General features: G+C 42.6%; 1 protein-coding gene across 8 annotated transcripts in view; it reads right to left on the bottom strand.

Moving 5' to 3' along the window:
* Positions 1–21,925, bottom strand: part of SASH1 (SAM and SH3 domain containing 1) — a 257,520-nt gene that overhangs the window by 100,873 nt on the left and 134,722 nt on the right. For 5 of the 8 annotated variants that reach the window (XM_040350581.1, XM_040350585.1, XM_040350587.1 and 2 more), the window contains one exon: positions 21,792–21,893. The exons of 2 other annotated variants lie outside the window; for them this stretch is intronic. In XM_040350581.1, the coding sequence (XP_040206515.1) occupies positions 21,792–21,893 (102 nt within the window). Of the gene's footprint in view, positions 1–4,624; positions 7,125–21,791; positions 21,894–21,925 lie in introns of those variants that run through there. One more of the 8 variants, XM_040350586.1, reaches the window with a different exon arrangement.

Genomic DNA, 21,925 nt, shown 5'->3' with positions numbered 1-21,925 from the left:
ATCATGAAGGACAAATATAGAAAATGACATATGTGACTCATACTATAGCAAAAACTCTTAATGAAATAATGCGTCTCTGACAATTAACGCAATGAAGCGCCAAAGGACTAAAGGGTCACTCTTCAGATGGCCAATTCACTTTTTAACATTTTCTTTGTGTGCAATTAAAACACCAACAAAACCCTTCACTACATAGATTAAAAGGAGTACCAGAAGGCAAGCTTATTGCACAGGCGGCTAATAACCCAAGCCCTGGCCTTTCTCATCCAGGTGTTTCAGAATGGCGGTCTCTGGAAGAGCCCTTGAACACGAACAGCTGATAAGGACTTGGAAGCGGTATACGGATAGGGCAACCCAGTCACAGATGATGTTCAGAGTAAGCCTTCTCTGAGGTTCAGCACTTCTCTTCCGGGTTGAGTGATGACCAGTGTCATATAACCCACACCCCGTGAGGCTAGGGTGTCCTCTTGATGCTCACATCACTACATCCACCACCACAGAAGATCAGACAAGCAAGAGGACCCCAGTCATGTGACAGCTTGCCAGTGCTTCTCTGCTGCTGCTCCTTCTCTGAATGAGACTGTCACCTGTATTTGCAAATACATGCAACTAAACCTCTGTTTTTAATGCATACAGCTAGACAGGTTAATTTGGTTTATTGCTTTTTTGGTTGGTAACTTTGAGCCTGGCTAGTATGGAAAAAAAATTATATTCCATATATATATTTACTGCTAAAAACGCATCTCATTTAAAGTCCCAAAACCTCCCCCCCTTCTATCCATTTACAGTGATGGAGGCCTGTGGTAGTTCTATCACATGCCTCATGTAAAGTCCCAACCGTATCCCCCTTTTTTTTACACTATCCAGGGATGGAGATGCGTTTCAGGAGTGGAATAAAGTGCCTCCACAGATACACCACTGACAGTCAATTATGCATTGTCATTTTTTGATTAGCTGACCCAGGTTGATGTGGTCCGCCTTTAGTTTGGTGGCGTTTTGGTTTGGTAGGCATGTTTGGTTCCACTCTTGCATTTCTTTTGGTTTTTCCAGTGCTTTATTTTGCTGGACCAACTATAGGTAGGGGCATGGTCAGGTGATCACCTGCCCCTTATCTATTGATTAGCACTCCTGTGCTCCTATTGAGGAGACTTTAAAATTCATAGTTAGGCCTGCAGTACACGGAGTGCCTTGACGGGGCCTGCAGCTTACACAGATATTTCCAAATACACGCAACTAAACCTCCGTTTTTAATGCATACAGCTAGACAGGTTAATTTGGTTTATTGCTTTTTTGGTTGGTAACTTTGAGCCTGGCTATTATGGAAACATTTTTTATATTCCATATATATATTTAAAGTCCCCAAACCTCCCCCCCTTCTATCCATTTACAGGGATGGAGGCCTGTGGTAGTTCTATCACACGCCTCATGTAAAGTCCCAACCTTAGCCCCCCTTTTTTTGAGACTCTTTTACCTTGCTCATTCAGAGAATGAGCAGTAGCAGAGGAGCACTAGCAGGTTCTGTCACATGACTGGGGTCCTCTTCCTTGTCTGATCTTCTGTGTTTATGGATGTAGTGATGTGAGCATCAAGAGGACACCCTAGCCTCACAGGGAGTGGGTTATATGGCACTGGTCATCACTCAACCTGGAAGAGAAGTGGTGCTGGACCTCAGAGAAAGCTTACTCTGAACATCATCTGTGACTGGGTTGCCCTATCCGTATACCGCTTCCAAGTCCTTATCAGCTGTTCGTGTTCAAGGGATCTACCAGAGACCGCCATTCTGAAACACCTGAATGAGAAAGCCCCGGGCTTTTTGGCTGCAAGCGCGATAAGCTTGCCTTCTGGTACGCCTTTAATCTATGTGTGAAGGGTTTTGTTGGTGTTTTAATTGCACACAAAGAAAATTTTGAAAAGCGAATTAGTCATCTGAAGAGTAAACCTTTAGTCCTTTGGCACTTCATTGCGTTGTCAGAGACTTTTTATTTTATTAAGATTTTCTATTATAGTATGAGTCACATTTTTCTATATTTGGCCTTCACGATTGATTCAATTATCACTTACCTTTGAATAGCAGTTTTAAGCTTACAATAGCGATTCACTTGTATATACTTTTTGTGTTTCACAGTGTTCTTTACAATTATTCACATTAATTTGTTTACATTAGTGCCTCTGAAGAGCGATTCACGCGCTCGGAAGAGCAATTTAGTGTCTCTGAAGAGTGATTCACAACATCCAACACCCAACCCCTGACAGACTTCTGTAAAACTCACCTGTGTGGTTTTTACCGAATGAACAGTGATGCTGAAATGCATGGATTGGGGGGGGGGTATAAGTTTTTTTTGTTTTTTATTCAACCCTCTGGTTGAAAAAAAAGAGAAAAATAAATAAAAAGAAGATTAATGTATGAACAGCATTAGAATCGGTCCTCCGTCGGCTCCAATACTGAGCTCCGAGCGACCAAACACCACTGTTCGCTCAGTTCTCAGAGGCTGTGAGCGGCCGGGCTCAGCCTCTCAGTGACTCGCTGTGAGGCTGAACCAGGTGCCAGTCCAGGCATGTGGGCAGATCCCGATCATATGATCTCTCCCAAGCCTGGACTGGCTCTGCAACGTCAGCCAACAGCGAGCTTTAGCCTGAAAACAGGTCACAGGAGTGCAGAACAAACTGAACTCCTGTGATCCATAGGAGAAGTACAGCCAAATGAGCAGGACTTCTCCGTTAAAGTTGGTCTGAGTGGTAGGAAAACAGGGTGGAGAGCTGAAATTGCACACTGTAGAGCTCAGTAAGCTCAGAGAGCTCTGAGATCTGATTGGAAGGGTCACACCCCCTCACACAGCACACATGAACAGAGCTAAGACTGTCAATCAGCTGGAAGTCCATCCCCTGTCACCTTTTTTCTCTTGATGTCAGAAAAACTGGTCAGAATTGATTCACGCTGATAGCAATGGAACAAAGCAGCAGACAAAAATGACACTTAATGCTCCCATGTACACACTATAGAAGGATATCCTTTGTTCATATTTTATGTCTGAGGTTTACAACCACTTTAAAAACCTGATATGGGTTCTAATCCTTACACATTTTACCTAAATCAATTATTTCCAGAATAACCTAGGAAATAGCCTTGGAAGGCTGGTTGGACTGTCAATTCTGAGGCCCCGTACACACGACAGAGGAACTCGACGTGCTTGGCACGTCGAGTTCCTCGTCTCGTTTTGGGATGAAGCCGCCGAGGAGCTCGGCGGGCCGCCTTCTCCTATAGAACAACGCGGCCAACGAGAAAATAGAGAACATGTTCTCTATTTTCTCGTCGAGCTCCTCGGCGGCTCCATCGAGCCAAAACTGTACAGACGACAGAGATTCTCGGCAGAATCCGGGTTTTGACCGAGTTTCTCGGCGAATTCTGCCGAGAATCTCTGTCGTGTGTACGAGGCCTGAGAGGTGTGGCAATAGGGCATAAAATGAAAACCACTCTTCATAAATAAATTAAATTGTAGCTAGGAACAAAAAACATCACATGATCATACTGATGCAATGATAGATGACTTTGATCTATTTTCATGCAACAGATACGGTTTCTTTAAATCCTCAACCATCTTAAGAATATGGCTGATTTCCCAAAAACATTTCTCTCAGTGCTCTATTAACCAGGAGATTCCTAAAAAATATGTATACTTGACAAAAAAAATAAAAGAAATAAATATTCTGTCACTTAACAGGAAAGTACCAACAGAATCAGAATACTAATTGCCAACAATTTTTGTCTCATATTCCAAAGACCATTTTTTAACCCAGTACTTTAAGATGGCACAGCATACTGGCCACTATCAACATACAACTAAACAAAACAATATACTTGTTTTTGAAAACATACAGGATTAAGAGTCTGTGTAACGTCACATAACTCATAAAAAACATTCCACAAATCACTTTAAATATGTAATTTTTTCCACACAAAAGATAAATTCAAGTTGCTGTGGGTTTCTACTGTGTTTTGTACATCATCCAGCTTCATTCACTAACTTCTGGAAAAAGAGCGAGTAAGGAATAAATTGGTAAATTAAATGAAAGGAATGGTGATTAACTATAACATGCAACAAAGGGGATCACTTTTCCATAAATATAATTTTCAGTAATGTCCATATTGAGCATTATATTTTAAACTATTAACACATTTTCTTTACAGGAAGCTGCAAATACAATTACTGGGATTGTCACCAATGACTAAAATGCACATTTTGGTGTGAAATCCGATGGATTAATTATTTTTGTACAACTCCCTACAGCACAATAAATGCATGCAGATGCTCAAGAGTATTATGTTCAATTAAGATATTTAGTATATCGGCTACAATCCTGGTTAAAGGAAAAAAAAAAAAAAAAAGGATTCCCAATACCAATTCTGGTTAATCTGAAATAAATCAGCCAAATTTACAGTACTCTGGTAAAACTATTCTCAAACAAAGAAATCTGACCCAAAACAAGTCCAATAATAGCCAACAAAGCATTCACAACTATACAAGCATTTAAAGTTGCTAAAAGCACTTTAAAAGTAATCAAAAGTACACCCATGTGCCAGTGTTTCCTTAAAAACGGATTTCCTTCTAAGCAAGCCTTCACTTACCAGCTTCGGCATTTAGGAAGTCAAACAATAGTTACTAGAATCTGCAATTCTTGCTCTTGTTCAGCTTTCTGTCTCCAAATCTCTGATTAAGCACTTCTTGAAAGCAACATGTGATTGCAATCGTGTACACACGACTTCTTTTCCAAGTTATATTATCAGACACATAAAAGGTTCAGGGCCACAGCTATTAAGTTAAAGGAGGGGATTGAGCAGAAGAAAGAGGATGCTGGACTTAATTAGCTGCCTTCTGCTCTCTGACTGATTCCCCGAATCCTAGCTGTGCTGTGGAGCTTGCAAGAAAAAAAAAAAAAAAAGCATAAGTCATCAGCTTTAAGCAAATCTTCTATTCACCACAAGGAAAAAAGGGAGTGTTGTATATGGCAAACAATTCCTTTTTTCACTGAGGAAGGCTAGCTAACCTCTTGCTGGCCTCCATAGCCTTAATTGCTGTCTATGGAATTTTAGTGACAAGGGGGGGAAAAAAACAAAACACATTCTGCTGAACATAAATGGACACAGACCCTATAAATGTTCCAGGATATAAAGGCAATGCCCAAAGCGAAAAAGATAATGGTTGATTATAAAAAAAAGCGGTCTTTTATAAATACAAGCGTCTTCATGTCACATCCTATGTGATGAAAATGCTTCCTGTGTTGTGATACATAATAAAACCTAAATATGATTTAATTGTGTGCATATGAAAATAACATTTCCATTTTCTACCAGAAAAGTTTAGTTGTAACAACTTCCTCTCTCGTTTTTTGGAAAGCCATAGAACTCCGTGGCAAACATGGTGCATATGTAAAGTATGTATAACCATTGACTTATTTACTGCATGTTCTTTAATCCAGATTTCCACCTCAATATGTCAGTGACAAAAGTGGTCTTCTATATATAGGCATTGCAGACAATGCAACCCAATCCAAAAGATGGTCATCCAACATGCTGTTGCTTACACATCTTTTAGAAAGTGCAATGAGTAAACTGTTAATTCTGGCCAACACACATTACAGCTGTACTAAAGACAAAAAGTACTCCAAGCATACCTTTACCTAGGCTCTCCACTGAAGACAGCTTTTACGCAGCTCTTCACAGGATCATTTCTGCTTACTGTATTACCAAGTGGTGGTACTTCTTGGCACCAACACTTTTACATATCAGGTCTTCTACTATCAACAAAAAGCCTGAAGTGAATATATTTGACAATACATCTCCTGCCTTACAACCATGTAAAGCAAAAAAGTTCCCAGGTAACCAGACTGCCCACAAAAACAAAGTGTGGTGGGCTAATGCACTACTGCAATGCCTGAATGAAAACGAAAGTCCAAGTCAGATAGTCATTATACCCTATACACATCTCAAAGCTAAAATTACCAGTTAAGAATGGTTACCATTTTTTTTTTTTATCGGCCTCAAGCAAGTGACAAAAATGAAAGCACTATTACATCAAGTAATGCAAGCTAAAACATATGCCTTGCGTTTTTCACTTTTCATCATCCAGTGTTAAAGCCGCTTCTGCATTTTGAAGAAACACTATATCATAGCTCTTTAGCTCCCTCGTCACCTTCTCGCATGCTTGCCTCCAAGACTTCTCCAGAACCTATTCCATTCGCTGGAATTCCCTACCCCAATCTGTCCAGCTATCTCCTACTCTGTCCTCCATTAGGGGATCCATGAAAACTTATCTCTTGAGGGAATCCTATCCTGCTTCTAACGAAGGCTGGCCATACATTGTACAATTTTCTTGTTCAATTTCCTTTATGGCCGGTTCCCACTAGTGCGATGTCCGAGATTGGATGTGATTAACACTGCACTGCAGTGCAAATCACATGCGATCTCTGTATGATGCAATTTCAGTCAGATAGTATGGTTGAATTTGCATAAAACTCACACAGGACCCGATTTTTGGTCCGCAACAGAATCGCATGGGTGCGATTCCTGTCCGAGTTTGAAGCTCACACTGTGAAATGCGAACTGACTTGGGGGTGTCATTAACTTTTAATTGACACTCCCAACAGTTTGCATAGGGCAGCGTGAACTCTCGCCGGGAGACATGTGATGTGGGAATTTTGCAGTGGATTTGCAGGGTTTCCGCATTGCTGCAGCATGAACTGGCTTTTAGATTTGCCTTCAACTATGTAGTGCAAGGACTGATTGTATACCAATTGAAATAGTTTAGGTTTGACCTCATATTATATGATTTAGGTAAATCTAAAGGAAAATTGTACAAGAGATGTGTATAATGTATGGCCAGCCTAATACATTATACTTTTACTTTCTCCATCAGCCCATTCCCCACCAATACTACCTTTCGTATCACTTGACCCTCCCTCTTCCATTAAAAGCTCTAATGAGTAGGGCCCTCTGGTCCCTCTTGTTTTGAATTGAATTGTAAATGTACCATCTGCCTTTATTTCATAAAGTGGTGAGCAAACTGTTGGTGCTATATAAATCCTGTATAATAAGCTCTAACGAGCAGGGCCCTTCGATCCCTCTTGTATTGAATTGTATTGTAACTGGACTGTCTGCCCCCATGTTGTAAAGTGCTGCGCAAACTGTTGGCACTATATAAATCCTGTATAATAATAATAATAATAATAATAATAATATAGTAGTGATCACATACTGTTGGCTTTAAAATGCTTTGAGGATCTGCAAAACTTGAAGTGAACATAAAGGCAAACATAATTTCAGGTAAAAACATTGCTACCCCTCTCCTCATATTCATGCTACATACGATTTGTTTAAGAGTTCATTTGAGTAGATTTTTTATCTGCTTCACATGATCTCTAAGCTCAAGCTTCCTGGTGTAAGTGAGCGAGCGGCTACCACAATGAGTGGGAGAGAACATTAACAGCAGGGGGAGCAAGGGAAGCAAATGGGTGATGTTTTGAGTCTCAGAATTCAGTCCCATTGTCAAGCAGCTCGTTGACACAGGGCACGGCTTTATGATCATGTGACTGTAGCAAAAATGATAAAAAAAATAAAAAAAATTTTTCCTTAATTTAATCCTGGTAATCCTGCCTTACTTTCTACACTGGTGCGCAATCATGTTGTAACAGAAAGGGGCCATCCCCAAACTGTTCCCACAAATTTGGGAGCATGAAATTGTCCAAAATGTCTTGGTATGCTGACGCCTTAACAGCTCCTTCACTGGAACTAAGGGGCCAAGCCAAACTCATGAAAAACAACCCCACACCATAATCCTCCTCCACCAGATGATTTGGACCCGAGCGCAATGCAAGGTCCATAAAGACATGGCTGAGTGGGTTTAGGGTGGAGGAACTTGACTGGCCTTTACAGAGTCCTGACCGCAACCCGATAGAACACCTTTGGGATGAATTAGAGAGGAGACTGCAAACCAGGCTTTCTCGTTCACATCAGTGCTTGACCTCACAAATGAACTTCTGGATGAATGGTCAAACATTTCCAAAGATTAAAGCCTCGTACACATGCTTGGTTTTCTCGACGAGAACCAGCAAGAAAACTGCTGGCAGAGCTTTCTTGCCGAGAACACCAAGCGTGTGTACAAGGCTTTCAGGTTTCTCATCTGGAAATCTGACCAGAATCTCAACGAGAAAAGTAGAGATTCTGCTCTCTATTTTCTCGTCGAGATTCTTGTCGGCCTGTTTCCCGACGAGAAACCTGAGAGTGTGTATACTTACCTATCGCCGTGGAAAACCGTGCATGCTCGAAATGACTTTGACGCATGCACGGCAGCTTCCACGGCATAGGTAGGGTGAAGCAAGATGGCGTAGACGGCACAGCATTCTTGCCTTTCAAGAGAACCGCGGTTCTTTTGAAAGGTCTGTCTGTACACACGGGTGGCAAGAAATTCTTGCCTAGAATCTCGTCTGGAAAAACTATGTTTTTTTCCTGACGAGATTCTTGCCCGTATGTATGAGGCTATACTCATAAATCTTTTGGAGAGACTTCCCAGAAGAGATTAAGCTGCTATAGCTGCAAAGGGTGGGCCAACTCAATATTTAACCCTAAGGACTAAGACTTGGATGCCATTAAAGTATGTGTGCATGCATCGCAATACTTTTGGTAATATAGTGTAACATCTCTCTGTCTTTTCCATTACAGGGGGCTGTAGTTTGTAGTCCACCGATATAGCAGGGAACAATGCTAACTGATAACAGTCCAGGGGCAGAGAGTACAGGGTGTTACTGGCTCACAAGATTGACCTTTTTTTTTTTTTTGCACTTGTCAAACAGATATAAAACTCTTTAAAAAAAAAAAAAAAAATCTTTCAATGATATATTTGACAGACCGGGAAACAAAAGAGAAAAAGTACTGTTATGCCGCGTACACACGACCGTTTTTCATGATGAGAAAAATGCAATTTTTAAAATTGGCTTGAAAAACGGCTGTGCGTATGCTCCAGAGCATTTTTCTTGATGAAAAAAATGGCCAATTTTTTTTTAGAACCTGCTCTATTTTTTCTCATAATTTTTCACGTCGTGAAAAAAACAATCGCGTGGGTAAAAAGGGGGGAAAAAAGCGCATGCTCAGAAGCAAGTTATGAGATGGGGAAATTAGCAAAAGCAGCCCAAAGGGTGGCGCCATTCGAATGGAACTCCCCCTTTTTAGTGCCGTCGTAGGTGTTGTCGTATGTGTTGTACACTCATCGCGCTTTGCTCAAGCATTTTTCTTCACGAACGTGTGTATGCAAGGCAGGCTTGAGAGGAATCACGACAAATCATGTAGAGAAAAACGGTTGTGTGTATGGAGCATTAGAGTTTATATATACTTTAAAGAAGACCCTACCACATATAAGACATGTTTTACATTTACCCGTGCTGTTCCTTGATTGTGGACAACCATATTTGATATATCATGCTAAAGACCCCTGAAGAGTTACTAGGGAACATTTTTCAGCAATGGGAAGAGATTTTCATCCCATGAGCCCACAGTCCCACTGCTATTCTGCCTCACAGTAAACGGAAGCTAAGCTAAAAATAGCGGCGCTAAATCCGTCGGATTTGCTGCGGTATTCGGCCGCTAGCGGTGTGGTATCTGCAGAGGCACATTGCGGGCGGTATTGCCGCGGTTTCCCATTGTTTTAAATGGGAAGGAGCGGTCAAGGAGAGGTATACATACCGCTCCTCTCACCGCTCCAAAGATGCTACTGACAGGAGATTTTTTTCTCTCCTGCCAGTGTTTTGCCTCAGTGTGAAAGCCCTCTGGCTTTCACATTGAGGTTTCTGGGCAGGAGTTTTTCAGGCGGTATAGCAGCGCTATTTTTAGCGCTGTACCGCCTGAAAAACTCCTCAGTGTGAAAGGGGTCTTAATGCATTCTCTGGAAATACCCAATACTTCCAGGTTGAGAGGAACAAACGCTGGAATTATGGAATGCAGATCTCACTGTCGGTGTATTCAAGATACACATGAAGCTGTGGGTTGGGACAGCCCATAAAGCTGTAGTAGGGACATGCTATCAGAGAAGTTTTGTATTTTGGACTGGGCAATAGAATGGAAGGTTGTGCTCTGTGGAATACACTGCTATGATTTTATAGGTGTGGCACCAAATACATGCATATTAGCACGAGTAGCTTAAGGCCAATGGGTGACTTAAGTCTTTGCCATAGGACACCTAAAGTGATTTCACTGGTAATTACTTTTCCTTATACACAATACAGTTGTTGTAGTATGTGCAGATGTTTTATTAACTGCTTTGCTCTGAATTTCTGATGTCACTGGAAGTTTGCAGTGGAAATATTTCCTGTTTAAGCGGATTACATTTAAAACACTCTTAGGGACAGAAAACATATGTTCTTATCCACATTCTCATACCACATTTCTTTCTAGAGAAAAAATGTATGAGCAACTAAACAGAGCAATGGTGCTAAGACATTACCAGAGTTTATACTCTGTAACCAACAAAACAGACCAAAATAAAGGTTTTATACAAATGTAAAGTGGTCCTGTCATGCAGCAAAGTTTTCTAATAAAACACATATATGAAACTCTTTCCTCATGAATGCTAGAGGGCGATGTCTTCAGATCTTCTAAAGAGCATTCTAGGAAAGTCCATAAAGTTTAAAGCTCATCCCCTGTTATAACAAGGATGGCCAACACTCATGTTAACACTCCTTTATTCTGGCTTTTTTTCTTTTTTAACTTTGCAGGAAAACTAAAAAATACCCTACTAAAATGTCTCATCTCGCACCTCTTTGTTCTATAACCATGTGAAAAAAAAAGTAGGAGTTCCATCTCAGTTTACGGTACAAGGTTTACCCACTCCAGGGATTCCCTTTCATTTCCTGGTAGGTCTACATGATAAGAAGTTAGGGAAAATCTCTGGAGTGGCTCACAGATGGAATTCTAAGCCAGTTGCCATTGGAACAGTGTCCCCCTTGGAAAATTTCCCCCTCCATTTTTATTCAAAACTTTAGTAGTTCCCCTTACTTTCAGTCCAGTGACAACAACCATCAGGAAAAATAGAGGGGGTGAACTTCCACAGCGGAGGCATAAACAAAGGTTCTAATTCTTTTGGGGTTACAGGGTTAAAACTTATGCCTACTCTATCTATCTAATGTATTATCATTTGTAATTATATACGGTATGCACATGCAGGCAAGCATAAATTACATACTAAATGCAAACTCTGCTCCCTACTCTGTCATGCTACACAATGGTTTTTGTTTACTGCTACTTCTCACAACGCAAATCTGCACGTCAGCCAACTCATTCAATATAAAGTACGTGTGGCTTATATTTAATATCAATTTTCAAGTAAGAGACAAATTGGGCTTTGCCACTAAAAGCTCTATTTAGTTGATAACCTACACATATCTATGTTTAATACAATAAAAATATGTAAGGGGCGAGCATGCATAAATGTGAAAATCATATTGGAAATGAATAAAATAGAAACCCTCCAATATTCATTCACTATATGTCTCAATAAAAATATTGTCATTTTTTGTGGTAACCTCCTTTCAAGAGATCATATGCTGTTTGAAGTGTTGTTTATAAATGAAAACAGACCAGCCTAATTATTTATGGAATCTACTCTGCATGATTATTTGAAATGTTAAAAAAACAAAAAAAAAAAAAATAGATTTGTTAGCAAAGCATGCAATAAATGAATACTGTGTGTGTGTGTGTGTGTGTGTGTGTGTGTGTGTGTGTGTGTGTGTGTGTGTGTGTGTGTGTGTGTGTGTATATATATATATATATATACACACACACACACACAAATTCTACAGATAATTATACTTTAGATGCCTTATGAAACTCCCAAATAAAAAGAATGATGAAGTGTATCACCATTGTATGATGACACTGCCCTCTACTGGATATATTGTTCATAAAGCCACAATGAAAAGATTTAAAGTTAGCATGGGAAAAGAAAATGCACTTAATAACAACGGTTTATTCACACTAGGACAATGCTGGACTTTCTCTGTATAGTACAAGTGGGTATATAGTATAAAATTACAAATGAGTTTGATATGTTGACTCACCCTCAGTGGTGAAGCCTGGACAATATACAATAAAGATAACAGAAGGAACTATAAAGAGCCAAGACGTATTGCTTGGTGTTTACTGTAAAAAAAAAGTAATCTATCTGCAGGCCAATGTATTTAATGCACGTTTTAATAATTTTGGAGCTGTAATAACTTTTGGCATCTACAGAAATGATGACTATTGACTAAAGAATTATTTTGAGCACAGACAAACCAAAACCTAAACATATCATGTTCCTCCTTAAAAAAAGAGATTTTTAATACAGCTTACCTGTAAAATCTTTTTCTTGGAGTACATCACGGGACACAGAGCGGCATTCATTACTATATGGGTTATATGGAGTACCTTCAGGTGTAGACACTGGCAATCTTCAAACAGGAAATGCCCCTCCCTATATAACCCCCTCCCATAGGAGGAGTACCTCAGTTTTGTAGCAAGCAGTATGCCTCCCAAAATGGTCCTCAAAAGAGGGGTGGGAGCTCTGTGTCCCGTGATGTACTCCAAGAAAAAGATTTTACAGGTAAGCTGTATTAAAAATCTCTTTTTCTTTATCGTTACATCACGGGACACAGAGCGGCATTCATTACTATATGGGATGTCCCAAAGCAATGCTTACAATGAGGGGAGGGAGAACATCTCCAAGACAAAAGGATTTAATTTAGAGATATACTCAAATCATAATAAATCCAACTTATTTGAGAAAAATAATCTTAAATTTTAAATTTAACTCAAAAAAAAGAGGAGCCCCCGGAATCCGAGGGTCTCAAACTGCAGCCTGCAGCACTGCCTGCCCGAAGGCAGTATCAGTATTCCTTCTTACGTCCAACTTGTAGAATTTTGTAAATGTGTGGACCGAAGACCAGGTTGCCGCCTTGCAAACTTGAGCCATAGAGATCTGGTGGTGTGCTGCCCAGGAGGCGCCCATGGCTCTAGTAGAATGAGCCCTTAATGATACTGGAGGAGGCAACCCTTTCAAGCCGTAGGCCTGAGTGATCAATTGCTTAATCCACCTAGAAATGGTGGACTTTGCAGCTGCCTGCCCCTTCTTGGGCCCATCCGGTAGAATAAACAGCACATCTGTTTTCCGGATTTTCTCTGTAGCTTTAAGATAGGCCTTCATGGCCCTGACAATATCCAAGGTATGCAGCAACCCTTCCTTTCTGGAAGTAGGTTTAGGGAAGAAGGATGGTAATACCAAATCCTGGTTCAAATGAAAACTGGATATGACCTTCGGTAAGAAGGAAGGATGAGGGCGGAGAACGACCTTGTCCTTATGAAATATAAGATATGGTTCCTTACAGGATAAGGCTGCCAGTTCCGAAACTCTTCTTGCGGAAACTATGGCAACCAAAAACACCAACTTCCTCGTCAGTAGAACCAAAGGAACTTCAGCCAACGGCTCAAACGGTTGTTTCTGTAAACTCGACAGAACAAGATTTAAATCCCACGGACAAAGCGGGGATTTAACTGGAGGTTTAATACGTAAGACCCCTTGAAGGAAGGTCTTAACCAGCGAGTGGGTGGCCAGCGGCCGCTGAAACCACACTGACAGGGCAGAAATCTGTCCTTTGATTGTGCTTAATGCCAATCCTTTATCCACTCCTAGCTGGAGAAAACTTAAAACTCTATCTATGGTGAACTTGCGAGGAAGCCATAGCTTGGACTCGCACCAGCCTATATAGGCCTTCCAGACCCTGTGATAAATCACCCTAGAGACCGGTTTCCTGGCTCTGATTAGGGTAGAGATTACTTTCTGAGACAGACCTCTACCCCTGAGAATCAAGGATTCAGCTTCCAGGCCGTCAAATTTAGATGCCGTAAGGCAGGGTGGAGGATCGGACCTTGCGATAGCAGGTCTGGCCTTAGAGGCAGAGTCCAAGGGTTTCCCACTACCATCCTTAGGATTAGTGAGTACCAAGCCCTTCTGGGCCATGCTGGAGCTACCAGGATAACTGGTATGTGCTCCACCCGGATCCTGCGCAGCAGGCGGGGTAGTAACTGGAGCGGGGGAAACGCATAAAGAAGCTTGAACTGATGCCAAGGGCAAACCAGAGCATCGGTTCCGCAGGCCATCGGATCCCTTGAGCGGGACATGAACCTGTCTAGTTTCTTGTTGAGTCTCGATGCCATGATATCCACATCCGGCACTCCCCATCTTTGGCAGAGTGCTTGAAAGACTTGTGGATGCAGAGACCATTCCCCCGGCCATAGAGTCTGGCGGCTTAAGAAGTCCGCCTGAAAGTTGTCCACTCCGGGAATGAATATTGCCGATATGCAGGGCACATGAGCCTCTGCCCATAGGAGAATCAAGCTCACTTCTCTCTGAGCGGCCTGACTCCTGGTCCCCCCTTGGTGATTTATGTATGCCACTGCCGTGGCATTGTCTGATTGAATTCTCACCGGGAGCCCCTGCAATTTCGACGTCCAAGCCCTGAGGGCTAGTCGAACAGCTCTGAGCTCCCAGATGTTGATGGGTAAAAGCTTCTCTGGCTTTGCCCAAATACCTTGGCGAGTGGAACCATCCACAATCGCTCCCCAGCCCGTCAGGCTGGCGTCTGTGGTCACTATCTTCCAAGCCACTGGGCTGAAAGATTTTCCCTTCAGTAGATTCTGAGGGTCTAACCACCAACACAGACTTTGCCGGACTCTTGATGAGAGAGGCAACGGGATATCCAAGGCCTGTGGCCTTCTGCTCCATGCTGACAGGATGGCTGCCTGCAGGATGCGAGTGTGGCTCTGGGCGTATGGCACCGCCTCGAAAGTAGCCACCATCTTGCCTAGTAATCTCATACATAGGCGAATAGTCGGTTCTTTCTTGCTTAGAACCAGTAGGATTAATTCCTTGATGGCTTTGACCTTCCTCAGAGGTAGGAACACCCCTTGTTGTTCCGTGTCTAATCTCATGCCGAGATATTCCAACTGCCTTGTGGGCTGGAATGCTGACTTTTCTCGATTTAGGACCCAGCCGAACCTCTCGAGGTATTGGACCGTGAGGGCCACTGCTCGTTCCAAGCCGGGAGACGAGTGGTCTATGACTAGGAGGTCGTCCAGGTATGCTAGGATCGTGACCCCTTGGATCCTTAGCTTGGCTAGGATTGGAGCTAGAACCTTCGTGAACACCCGGGGGGCCGTAGCCAACCCGAAGGGAAGCGCCACGAATTGGAAATGACGCGAAGCCACCATAAAGCGTAGATATCTTTGATGTGGCTGATAAATTGGAACATGAAGGTAGGCATCCTTTATGTCTATGGACGCCATGAAGTCGTCCTTTTGGAGTGTGGCAGCTGCTGACCGCACGGATTCCATCCGAAATGAGCGGATTTTTAAGTATGCATTTACCATCTTTAGGTCCAAAATTGGCCTGACATCTCCATTGGGCTTTAGGATGATGAATAGGTTGGAGTAGAAACCCAGCCCCTGTTCCAGGACTGGTACCTCTACTATTACTTCCTGGGAAAGTAGATGATCTAGAGCCGACCTTAATGCGGCTCCTTTCTCCAGATCGTTTGGAATCCTCGACTCCTGGAAATGAGGAGGAGGAAACCTTAGGAATTCTAGCTTGTAGCCTGTGGCCACGGAAGACCGTACCCACTCGTCGGGAATGCTGGCTTCCCAAATCTCCGAAAAGAGTCGCAGCCTTCCCCCCACCTTCGTGGGTGGGGGCGCCCCTTCATGAGGTAGACTTGGGGGCTGGTTTTGCTGGCTTGCGAAACCACTGCCTCTTGCCCCTAACAGCCTGTCTTTGTGATCTGCTGTTGAAGCCGAAGTTTGTTCTTGCAGGAGGCCGTCGATACTGCTTGGCATTAGAGGGCCCCTGCCCAGGGGAGGACTGTCGTTTAAACGCAGGTCCCTGAACCCTCTTCTTAGTTGGCAAGAGAGTACTCTTGCCGCTTGAAATGGTCTGAATGTATTTATCTAAGTCCTCTCCGAAGAGCCGTCCTCCATGGAAGGGAAACCCTGCCAGGAGCTTCTTGCATGGGGGCTCAGCCTCCCAGCTTTTTAACCATAAGAGTCTTCTCATATGGATAAGGGATAATGATAAACGTGACGCTTGTTGGATAGAATCCTTGATTGCGTCTACCGTAAAACATATGGCCTTAGGGACATCCGAAAATTCTTCTGCCTGCTCGGCAGGAATAAGTTCAAGCATTTGCTTAAATTGATCCGATAAAGCTTGAGCGACTCCAATCGCAGCCACGGCTGGCTGTACTACTGCCCCTGCAGAAGTGAAGGAGTTCTTAAGTAGGGCTTCCAAGCGTCTATCAACTGGATCTTTGAAAACCTGTACGTTTTCTACAGGACATGTTAACGATTTGTTAACACATGAGATGGCTGCGTCTACTGCAGGAGAAGCCCATCTCTTGGAAAACTTTTCTTCCATAGGATATAAGACAGAAAATTTCTTAGGTGGAAAGAAAACCTTGTCTGGTTTGTTCCACTCTTGGAACAAGACTCCCTCCAATAGAGGATGGATCGGAAACACAGCACTGCTTTGAGGCGCCCTCAGTGAGCCCAAAGCTGAAACCGTCGATACCTGGAGATCTGGTACAGGCAGGTTGAATGCCTTATGGACCAAGTCCGTCAAGCCCTGAATCCACCAGCTCTCCCTCAGGGAGACTGCCCCAGACTCCTCTGTATCCGGATCTTCGATCCCTGAACCTACTTGGTCTCTGTCCAAGAGGTCGTCCAATTCCCCAGAGGAAAGGACCTCCTCTTCCGAGGGTCCGCGCACGGGTGACGGAGATCTATTCCGCTTACTACCCCGCATGGCTGCGGCTATCATTTCTCCCATGCTTCTCTGCATCTCATTTAAAGAGGCGAGTAACACCTCCTCCGTGACCACCTTAGGGTTGGGTTGACTTGCGTCAGCTCTAGCCCCAGACCCCGATGGCCCAAAGGCTCCCTGTGGGGAAAGCAGCGGCATAGCTCTATCCGAGACCTCAGATTCTGCGGGGGAATCCCCACCTTTTGTACCCTCTGATCTTGATGCCATGGTACAATACCGAGGTACACCTGCTACTTATTGGTACCTGGGACTTATAATAGTTAAATGCCCAAACACCTGTTTGGGGAATAAAAAATGTTTCCTCTACCCTAGATGACACTTTTTTTTTTTTTTTTTTTTCAAAGAAAAACTTTTCTTCCTTTTTTTTTTTTTTTTTTCAATCTAGGCAAGAAAAAACATTCTATCCCCCTGAGTAGTATTGCCAAAGAAAAGACTATGAGATGGAAAAGAAAACCAGCCTATTCCTAGGCTAAACCACAATCTTCTGAAGACTGTAGTATTCTTTCTGGCCACTGTGTGTCCTCAGCGCCCCGTGCTTCACTCCAGTCCTTCCTCCCTTAAGCCAGAGAAATGAATGAGCTGTGGCATCTAAGGAAGGGCCGCCCCTTCCTTTAAACCACTGACCCGCCCTTCCCCCCCAGCTAAAACGGCGCCAATTGCGTCTATAACACGTGCACGCGCACCGCGTGCGCGCCCGCCGACGGGGGGGGTGGGGGTTGGGAGGAAGGGCCTCTCTGTTCCTGCAGCCGCAGGCCTGGAACACACGAGGAGGTCAGCGTTTTGCCTGCCTTGCAGGCATGAGGGAGAGGACTGGATAGAGCATCGCCTGGAGGCTTGCAGGTAAGCATAGCTCTCTGACACACACATACACTTGTACATAAAAGGCCCCACTCACAGCTTTTCCAACACTACCAGGGAGGTCACCTTTTATGGGGAAATATAACATATAGAGCCATCCTATCTTCATGATATGTGACTGGTTTGCCAGATGCAATGCATAACCTTAGGCATGTCCCCTGTGACCTCCCAGAAAAAACTTGCTAAGAGCCAAGCCCCGCAGGTTTTTCCCCTTACTTACCTGCTCCATGCCGCAGGACTTTGCCAAGCAAGAGGTCCAATCTTCCCCCATCTCCGTGGGGATGTCTAGACCTTCAGGCCCTGGGAACCTTCTTCTTGCATGAAGGATCCACTGTCCTGGGCCCATACAGCACCCTGGCAAACAGAAAACATTAGGCGCCCAAAGGTTTTCTAAGTTCTGGGCCCAGGGTCCAGCTCTCTTAAAAAGAAAGCATTATGGGCTATACCCCAAGGGTTTGGGGTCCGGTTACTGACCACTTTAGCACGCAGGCTTTTTTGGACAGAACCGGTAGCTCACCTAATCCCAAGGATGCGGAGGCAAGCTAAACCATGACTAACACCTAAGACACTGGCGTAAAAACTGAGGTACTCCTCCTATGGGAGGGGGTTATATAGGGAGGGGCATTTCCTGTTTGAAGATTGCCAGTGTCTACACCTGAAGGTACTCCATATAACCCATATAGTAATGAATGCCGCTCTGTGTCCCGTGATGTAACGATAAAGAAAAAACACTAGTTTGCCACAGGCATCAAGGCTGATATCCCCAGAGTTGCTGGACCATCGGCATGCAGTTCACCAACCACTTAAATCCCTGCCTATAATTCCTTGAGCACTGGGCAGGTAAAGAAATGTACCTCCTTCCCAAAATAACAACCTGGAGGGTTAATGATTTAAAGTATAAATAACCCCCCCCCCCACAAGTTATCAGTGAACTGGTTCACCTTTCCACATGATGCCTACATTATTCAAATAAAACCAATATAGAAGCTAGTTTTTAATATACTACATTTAGTAATCAGAAACTGTACTATTTTGTTTACAATTGTTTCAAAAATTGTAAAAATGTTACTTCAATAGAAACATCAGGTTTCTCATCCTCAGCACTGGAACAGGAACCAAAACCAGTATTCTCTACAATGAAGTATATCAGCACCAAGATTTCTATGGTTAACATATCCTTTAGTGTCACACCCATGGGATTTAGAGCACATTTACATATTTGCAAAGATGTATCCTTTTTTTATATTACTAGTTCACAAAAATGGTGTAGGTCGACAAGTCCCCCCCAAAAAATGAAATGAGAGAGTGGGTAACCGCTCAAAGAGAACCAGGTAATCTGATTCCTGTGGTCCTGTGCTGTTTTTTGCTGTGGCATGTATTTTGTGATTTTTAATTAAAGGAGGAGTTTTTTTGGAGTGCGGCTGTCCCAGCTTTTTTCCTTCATCCTCCCCCCAAAAAAAGTTTATGTCTGTTCTGCATTATAGGGGCTTTGATAGGAATTGCAGTACAAGGTGGGGGTTGACCGCTTACAGTGTTCCAGTCAGGGGTAAAACATCCAGACAGGTTCATGTGTGTCAAGTTTGGGATGGAGGTAGGGAACCACATACATTCATTTTAAAAATGTAAAACAGATAGAAAAAAAATTGATGGAGTAATAACCAGTGGATAAGCCAGATTGAACTGTGGAACAGATCTTAAGGATTTGTTATTGTTCTCAAATTTTTTCAGGAAAACTACCGTCTGGTTTCTCCTTGCGAAATGATGCAAACATGGAACAAGTAATACGTGTCTAATAAGGTAGGCGATATTCATCATTTAAATGCACATGTATCATCAACTTTTGATCAACCGGATTATTTTGTTCACATTTGCAGCCACTAAGATGTTCAAAACCACAGTAATATATTGGGTCGCAAATTCCAAGTTAACGTCACATTAAATAACACGTTAAGCATGGTCATACAAAATCTTTATTTACTTGCAGAGAGAATTTTGCTTAGTCCACGAAAATATATTTAGAAATAGATAAGACTATGTATACACAATTATTTTTATCATACCTTTTTACGCATATTTCTTTGTTAACAAGGAAATTATAAGGGGGGGGGGGGGGGCTAGTGTGCATTTTCAAGTGGGAAGGAATGAGAGCACATTCATTGGGTGCAGCCCTGCTACAATGATCTGGCTGATTTGACAAAAATGCAATGGTAAGACCACCCCAACCAATGTCTAAATTGCCTATCCCAAAGTTTTAAAATACTGAAACATGTAAACATTGTAAACTAGAATTTCATCAATCAAAATCAGTGTGCAAAGTTGTGCATTTTTAAAGAAAACATACCCACAATGCCCCAAGAAGATGCTGTGTGTGTAAGCGTTTGTGACAACTTTGCCCTGCTCACAACTGTTCAAAAAACAAAACACGCCAAAATAATTTTTTTTCTTATTTGTTTATTTTTAACAAAAAATACTCTTCATTATTCAAACCTTTATTACATCTTCGATCTCCCTTGTCCCACGTTGAGTATATCTCTTCAATTAAACCCCCTTTGGGGGAAGTAAACCATTGTAGTGTCTACTACAGGAATTCTGAAGCATTACCTTAAGACCCCTTTCACACTGGGTCGGTTTGCAGGCGCTATAATGGTAAAAATAGCGCCTGCAAACCGACCTGAAATAGACGCTGCTGTATCTTCCGAGGGCTCTCACACTGGAGCGGTGCGTTAGCAGGGAGGTAAAAAAAAGTCCTGCTGGCAGTATCTTTGGAGCGGTGTGTATACCGCTGCTCCTGCCTATTGAAATCAATGGGGCACCGCGGCTATACCGCCGGAAAATCACCTCTGCCGAGGTGTGGTGGTTTTTAACCCTTTCTCGGCCACTAAAAATTGGCAGTAAAGCACCGCTAAAAATAGCGGTGCTTTACCGCCACCGCCGCCCCAGTGTGAAAGGGATGTTAGCAACTAAAGTGTGGTAGTTAAAGAGATTCTCATTCTAGGATTTCCACATTTTCATTAGAGGATTATTTCATTCATTCAACGTTATAGTATTTTCTTTGTTGATTTTTCAGTTGTTCGGGGAAAGAGTTCCCTTTTGTGTTCTTTTTTCTTTTCTTTTTAACACCTTCCCTCCACCCCTCTTGAAGCACCTGGCCAAAGCTGAAGCACATGCAGGCTGTTTGCACAAACAGTGTCTGTACACATTTGACTTTAGGAATACTTGGCCTTGTACAAGGTGCACTAATCTGTTATTTTTGGGGAACTTTAAAATTTTACTCAGAACTTTAAAGTGAAGACTTTAGTAACTCTACAAGTCCGCATTAATAAATGCCTAAAATTTCACAAAAAAACACAAAGGTCTACCTTTTTATTATAAAAAACGGTCCTTGATCCCCAGCAAAGTAATCTTGTCCTAAGCTAAGAAGATGCCAGCAGTCTTCTGCAAGCATTCTTTAGCTTTCCCTCCACCAGTGATCAGTCTGCAACATTATTGTAATTTTGTAGCGAGGCAGCAGCCAGAGCTGACCTATGTCAGACATAACACAACCAACACATATCACTGCACAAGTACCAGGATTTACATGCCATTTATATCTGAGCCAGCATCCCAGTCCTGGAAGTAGATGCTGACCCTCGCTAGTGCCTTAATAAAGATGGCTTCATCCTTTTGGAGAGAAAAGCAGATGAAGGCATTGTCAGATGAAGCACTGATCTCTGTGGGAGGTTATAAATACTTGTAAGTGTTATAATTGTACATTAGTTAATATGCATGCACTTAACATGAAAAGGCAGATCTGATGTTAGCTACACTTAAAGAAACACACAAAAAGGGGGGGGGGGGATTGGTGGATCTGAAGTCTGAACAACCTAAGATAGTGAATAAGACAAGCTGGCGGAGCAGATTTTGCATTATTCTATCTCTGTATTCACAACTTGGGATGTAGTTTTAGCCTATGCTTGATCATGAATTACATTATTTTCTTTACATAAAAGGAAAGGTTACCATAAATAATATTCAGCAGTTTCAATACACACGAAATAGACTCACATTGCAATTGGAAGACCCATCACAAGCTGGATATGATCCATCAGCCCAATCTGCTGAGTCCTGGGACCCTGGTGTCCTATTCTGTGATTCATATTCCTTCAGCTGAAAAGAGGAAGAAAATAACATAGTACTGC

The sequence above is a fragment of the Rana temporaria genome, chromosome 4 (assembly GCF_905171775.1).
Source record: "Rana temporaria chromosome 4, aRanTem1.1, whole genome shotgun sequence".
Taxonomy (NCBI): domain Eukaryota; kingdom Metazoa; phylum Chordata; class Amphibia; order Anura; family Ranidae; genus Rana; species Rana temporaria.
The sequence above is the reverse complement of the archived record's forward strand: the minus strand, read 5'-3'. Positions and strand labels throughout refer to the sequence as shown.